The following is a 6978-nucleotide window of genomic DNA, read 5'->3' on the forward strand; positions in this document are numbered from 1 at the left end:
ACGGTCTAGATACACTTCTATATGAGGGATGATCAGCCCATGGCTCTACAGATGTTGCAGGACTGCAGTTACCCTTAGTCTTAAGAACTGTAGTCAGTGGTGGGGGATAATGGGAGTTCGATCTGACAATCCATGGATAATCACAAGTTGACCATCTCTTACCTAGGTAAATCTTAGGTGAGGCAGATGAGCAGACAGAATGTCATCACAGGGCAGAACAAGCCAAGTAGAATCAACCAAGATTTATCTTTGAATCCTGATGATCTCTTGTTTCTTTTCATTTACCAGAACCATAAAACTAATTTGGGCTCTGATATAGCATTGTGTATTCTCTTGCAGCCACCACACAGGTATGTTTCTCCCCTTCCTAAGATATGTATCATGCTATTCATGGGGCTGCTTCTTACTGCTGAAGATGGTAGGGATAACACAGTAAAATATCCACACAGTGTGGAAAAAAAATCTGTTTTGCTGGAGTGTGGCTAGGTGCTTTGAAATGTGGTGTGTATAAATGACAACGAATAAATGGTTAGACATACAAAGAGCTCAGTTATGTGACATATATAAATCAATTGGTTTACTTCAATTTGAGCAAGGCTTGCTTTCTATTTTTTAACTACACAATTGGCTTAAGTTCTGATTTCAGAAAATCTACTCTCACTAAAGTCCAACCCAGTGCCTGGACCTATCTTTAGCTCAGTGTCTGAATCAATGCATGCACATTCCTATATCTGAAAACCTCATGAGGAGATGAGACTATAAGCCAGTGGTACAGCTTAAATTCTGCATGTAGAAGATTCCAATTTCAGAGTATCCCACCTTAAAATACCATTAAAAACGACAATTCCCAACTGGAGAGTGAACATTCCGAGGAGGTCAATTTGGAAATGCCTGCCGGAAGAGATCCGTGTATCATACCACCTCTTAACCTTCTTTTCTCCAGGCTAAACATCTCCGGCTCCCTAAGTCGTTCCTCATAGGACATGGTTTCCAGACCCTTCACCATTTTAGTCACCCTCCTTTGGACACGCTCCAGTTTCTCAATGTCCTTTTTGAATTGTGGTGCCCAGAACTGGACACAATATTCCAGGTGGGGCCTGATCAAAGCAAAATACAGTGGCACTATTACTTCCCTTGATGTAGACACTATACTTCTATTGATGCAGCCTAAAATTGCATTGGCCTTTTTAGCTTCCACGTTGCACTGTTGACTCATGTTCAACTTGATAGGAACATAAGGAAGTCCTATCCCCAACATAAACTCATGTCCACATGAACCTCCCACTTCCTGGTGCTCATAGTTTCTGAATAGCTGATATTAGAGTGCTGGGTATAGGTTAGGATTGGGAGGTAAAAGTGAGAAGATGTGAAGGTCCCTCCTGACATATTTCTCTGACTGTCACATGTGCCAGTGAGAGGGAAAGTGAAGGCCAGACACATGTGAATAAAGAGGGAGAGATTGAAACTTTCTTCATTTTAGGTCCAAGTTTGAGCTGGAGAAGATCATAGGTGGTCATAACACTTTTCTCATTTTTGAAACAACATCACATGTTGATGAGGTTCCTGTTCAAAACTAGCAAATTTAAAAATTCAGTAGTATCTTTAAAGATTGCCTTGGTACCCAAGCAAGAAAAGAACTGAGAAAACCATTCTAACATCAAATGGGAACTGCATTTTCAATTATTGTTAAAGAGATGTTTTATCCATATATATAACAATTGTCCAGAAATCTTATTTCTGTTTAGCTTTGGGTATGTACTATACTTGGCATAGTTTACCAAAACAATTATTTCTTTTTAAAAAAGAAAAAAGAAAAAACAAATCAATAGGTTTTGAAACATGGTGTATATAAAACAGGGGGTTGTCTCAAATTGAAAGCATCCATGGATGGACATATCTATTTGTCTTGTTCTATGGAATCAGGCTCTGCCAGTTATTTGATAAGGTTTGCTTTTTTGCCAGTTTTAGGCTTGTTGATAGAGCATATAACAATTACAAAGAAAAGTACCTTTTAGCAAACAATAAAACCTAGCACGCTAGATTTAGTCTAGCAAAAAGGAAACACGATTTATTTACATGAAGAGTTCACGCATTCGTCAGCAGGAGTTAAGTGCTTTTTTCCCCCAGTCATGCTATAAAGACATACTTCTGAGTCAAACCTGGAGCTAAAAACAATCAAAACTGACCACATGGGGAAAGTTTTGCAACCCTTGGCCCCTCGATTTGTTTTTTGCGTGTATTTCCCCCTACATTTCCTCTCCAGTGTGATAGGTTTTGTAAGCTGAGAAACAATGAGAAAGGCAATCAGAACACCAATCAAAATATGCCTACTGAAATCAATGAAACAAATTATTACTTTCAGTGTGCTTTCTCTCATAGTATTTTGGTGTGGTTGAATAAGGCATACTTGACATTTTTCTTTTAAACTGGAATGACAGGTTATTTACCGAAGAAGTCTCTTGATGGGAATTTTAATTAATACAGTGAAAAACATGTCTGCTTCATCTCTTGGGAAAAGTGAGCAAATTAAATGGCTTAGTTGAAAAACTCAGTACTCAAATAGAAGGGATTTTGTGCTCTGTGTACCTTTCTTTTTCCACCTTCAATATTCTTGATTAGAACTGATACATTACTCTTGGTGTCACCTCATGGTTTCTTTAACAATAATGTTTACACACTTCAATGGGATTAGCTTAATTAGGTGCCATTATTCTAGAAGTCACTGGTTCAGATTAAAACTATTTTAGTTCTGATCTATGCCTTCCAAGGAGTCCATATTATGGGAACGTAGTGGTGTCATTCATATTTGTAGTTCCATTTGATCAATAAATTGATACAGTACACACACACACGCAAATAGAAGCCAATCTGTTGACATTCTGATAATGCCTAGAGAAGGAGGTTCTTCATGTCTTATCCCTGGAGGTTGAGGCACCACCAGCAACATACAGGCAAGCTCCTGTCCTAATTATGCTTACTACCAAGAAAACTGCACAAAATAGAATGGGGCTTCCTTCCAAGAAGCATATGATAACATGGCCAGTTTCCATGTATTTCTTTCTCTGTGAATATCAAGTTTACTAAAATGTTGAAGGAACTGGCAAAACTGCCTCTGAGTCTTCCTTACCCAAGAAAACCCTATGATACCCATGGGGTCACCGTTAGTCAACAGGCAGTTTGAAGGCGCACACACACAAATCCTGAATAATCCATGCCACTATTACAGTACTTGGATTGGTCTCTAGGTCCATGCCCTCCCCTCGAAAAACACAAGGGATCACCACATTTGTCAAGATTTTTACCTACAGACACCGAGACACACATTAAGGCCCAACACTGTTCTTCACTGTAGCCTTTCTAGCCAGTAAGGCTTCCCAGGAGGGTTTGGGAAGAGCTATTCCTCTGCCTTTTTGCACCCCACTTAACTAGTAACCACAGAAGGAGATAGAATTCAAAGACACAGCCATGTTCATCTGGAAAAACAGTATGCAAAGGGAAGTGGTGTCACCACCCTTGGGGCCACCTAGTGTGAAGGGGCTGCTGGGAGGTGGTAGTGGCCTGCTCTGCCCTCCCTGCCACTGCCTTCCTTGCCTGTTCCCCCCGCCCCTGGCTGCGTGCCACCTGGCCATACTTTGCCAGGGCTGCTGGCAGTGGCGACAGCAGAGACCCTCTCCTCCTCTCCCACTGCCTAACTTGCTCTCTCACTTGCCTGGATGCTCACTTAGCTCCTACCCAGATTCCTCCCCCAAAAGCTGGACAGTGGAGAAGAGGCTGGTGCCAGGTGCAGCAACAAGAGCACACACGCATCCTCACAGAGTGGGAGAAGGGCCTGACCAAGAGTCACCCCTCCTCTGGGGTGTCACTTGGTGTGGTCCGCACCCCAAAAGATGCCACTGGAAAATTGATCTGTAGCACCTTTGAGACTAGCTGAAAGACAAAATTGCTATTCATAGACTTGAGTTTACATATTAGTTAGAATATACCATATGGTATAGAATACATATAGAATATACATATGGCTCCAAGGACATAATTTGTAGGCTCAAGTCTACAAAAGCCCATGCTACCAACTTTTATCTTCCAAAGAGTCTTCCAAGTGCTACAGATTCCAGCAGGAGGGTTACTCTCTTGCAGGATATCACTCCCCCCCCCCCACTTGTCTTCTCTCCTTGCCTTTCCGGCATCACCTCCTCCCCTCTTGCTTTGGGGAAGAGCCTGGCAATCTAGAAGTGACCAGTGGGGTGCCCCAGGGGTCTGTCCTGGGCCCAGTGCTATTCAACATCTTTATCAATGACTTGGAGGACAAAATTAGGGGCACACTTATCAGATGACACCAAATTAGGAGGAGTAGCTAATACTTTAGAGGACAGGATCAAAATTCAAAATGACCTGAAAAGACTAGAAAGCTGGGCCAAAGCTAACAAAATGAACTTCAACAGGGAGAAATGTAAGGTACTGCACTTAGGACAAAAAATGAAATGCACAGATATAGGATGGGGGACACATGGCTGAATGAGACTATGTGTGAAATGGATCTAGGAGTCCAAGTAGACCACAAGTTGAACATGAGTCAACAGTGCAATGCGGCAGCTAAAAAGGCCAATGCAATTTTAGGCTGCATCAACAGAAGTATAGTGTCTAGATCAAGAGAAGTAATAGTGCCACTGTATTCTGCTTTGGTCAGGCCCCACCTGGAATACTGTGTCCAGTTCTGGGCACCACAATTAAAAAAGGACATTGAGAAACTGGAGTGTGTCCAAAGGAGGGTGACTAAAATGGTGAAAGTTTTGGAAACCATGCCCTATGAGGAACGACTTAAGGAGATGGGGATGTTTAGCCTGGAGAAGCCCTTTTTAAATAGTTGAAGGGATGTCATATTGAGGAGGGAGCAAGCTTGTTTTCTGCTGCTCCAGACAACAGGATCCAGAATAATGGATGTAAGTTACAGAAAAAGAGATTCCACCTCAATATTAGGAGGAACCTCCTGACAGTAAGGGCTGTTTAACAGTGGAACACACTCCTTCGGAGAGTGGTGTAGACTCATTCCTTGGAGGTCTTTAAACAGAGTCTGGATGGTCACCTGTCAGGGATGCTTTGTTTGAGATTTCCTGAATGGCAGGGGGTTAGATTAGATGTCCTTTGTGGTCTCTTCCAGATCTGCGATTCTATGATTCTATGATCCTCTCCTTCCAAACAAATCAAACACCCCTTCCTAGAGGAAGATACCCTCCTCCCTCAGTGCTCCCTGTGTTGCCATGCAAACACCCTCTCCTCCTCCTCCTCCTCCTCCTTCTCCTCCTTGGCATCTCTTTCTGCTCCATCCTTCTTTTTAGTAGTATTATCATTTGGCGAGACAGCTCTGCCCATGCCTTCTGTGGAGAGGGGAGCTCCCCTGAATGGCTGAGAGGAGTCCAGGGCTTGGATCCCTCCTCCTTTTCCCCCTCCTCCTCCTCCTCCTCTGCCCTCCCTCTCCTGGAGTCCCTCAGTGTTCAGGAATGTGGCGAGCCGGCTGCTGGCCGGAGAAGGAAGGCAAGGAGCTGGGGAAGCTGGCCAGGAGGTCTTCCTCCTCCCCCTGCTTTTCTCTGGGCTGTTTCTCCCCACCATGGCTCTGCTGGACGGTGGGCTCTTCCCTTCTGGGATCAGCTGGGTTTTGTGAAGGTACCGCCTGCTCCTTGCCCCCCAGAAGCCCCCCATGCCTCTCCTCCAAGGCGGGGGCTGCTAGAAGGGTCCCCAAAGCAAAGGCGCCTGGGCTGCTGGAGTGGAGATTAAAGGAGCAGCGGAGAGCGGCGCCCAGGAGCTCTCCAGGGTGCTGAAACCTGGCGGCTGAAGACCACAAAGCGGTCCGAGCAACTGAGGCGCACCTCAAGCGGCGCCGAGGAGCTCTCCAGGGTGCTGAAACCTGGCTCCTGGCGGACGGCGCTCAGGCTGAACTCTATCTCCCTCCTGCTTGCTTTCGCCTTGGCTATCTCTCCTCCCTCATGACTGGCAGAGGGGCTCCTTGGAAGGGCTGGTAGATGCCTCTCCATATCATGGCCCGGATCCCATACCTGAGGGCAGTGGTGTCGGGATTCTACCTGTGGGAAGCTGCCCTGCTGCTCAGGTGAGTCTCCCTTTCCAGCGCCCAGGTGTGCCTTCCAGTCCTTGTCGATATATCCTAGGGAATCTCTTGGCAGGTTTCCTCAGAGAGGGGTGCTGCCTTTGCCATCCTCGATGGCTGAGAGTGTGTGACTTGCCCAAGTCGGGATTCGAACCCCTGTCTCCCAGGGTCCTAGTCCGACGCTCAAAGCACTCCACCAGGTTGGCTCTTTATATGCCTTACAGATTGGGGACTTCAAGGGCTAGAAGGCTGGGGAGTCAGCATGCCAAGGGATCTTGTTGCACCTTGGAGATGGCACGTCTTCACGATGCCAACTTCTCTCCCATCCTTACTGAGGTGTGACAAGATCCAGGTGTGCCTCAGTTGCTTGGACTGCTTTGTGGTGTTCAAGTCCTCATGGTGATCTTAAGGTGAACTTGATTGTGCGGGTTTTCTTGGCAGGATTTGCCCAGAGGTGCTCAGCCCTTGCTGTCCCTGGAGGCTGAGAGCATATGACTTGCCCAAGGTCACCCAGTGGGTTTTTATGGCCAAGCTGGGAATCAAACTCTGGGCTCCAGAGTCCAATGCTCCAACTGATATGCCATGCTGCTTGTGTGGCACATCAAACCCATGGGACCCATGAGTACAATGAGAAAAAAATGTCTTAACCTCGCACACGCATGCACGCACATGTTGCCTAGCAAAACAAGATTTCTGTGGACCTTGTGAAGCTGTTGTGTAATGGTTTCTTGTTTTCCATAACTGTTATTGTTTTGTGGCCAGTATTTACATGCTTCTTTTCTCCCTCCTCTCCTCCACAGATGGGGGAGATGGTTTCCCTACTCTACTAGAAATCACAGCTCCTTAGCAAATGAGAAATGGAGAACTAGAAATAACTTTGC

General features: G+C 45.4%; 1 protein-coding gene across 1 annotated transcript in view; it reads left to right on the forward strand.

Annotated features, from left to right (window-relative positions):
- Nucleotides 1-5401: 5401 nt before the first annotated feature.
- The window catches only part of GLRA3 (glycine receptor alpha 3), a 106927-nt gene continuing 105350 nt past the window's right edge, over nucleotides 5402-6978 (forward strand). The window contains exon 1 of the mRNA XM_042466432.1: nucleotides 5402-6100. Coding sequence (XP_042322366.1) covers nucleotides 6015-6100 — 86 coding nt within the window. The 5' untranslated portion in view covers nucleotides 5402-6014. The remainder of the gene's footprint in view (nucleotides 6101-6978) is intronic.

This window comes from Sceloporus undulatus, chromosome 5 (assembly GCF_019175285.1).
Source record: "Sceloporus undulatus isolate JIND9_A2432 ecotype Alabama chromosome 5, SceUnd_v1.1, whole genome shotgun sequence".
Lineage (NCBI taxonomy): Eukaryota > Metazoa > Chordata > Lepidosauria > Squamata > Phrynosomatidae > Sceloporus > Sceloporus undulatus.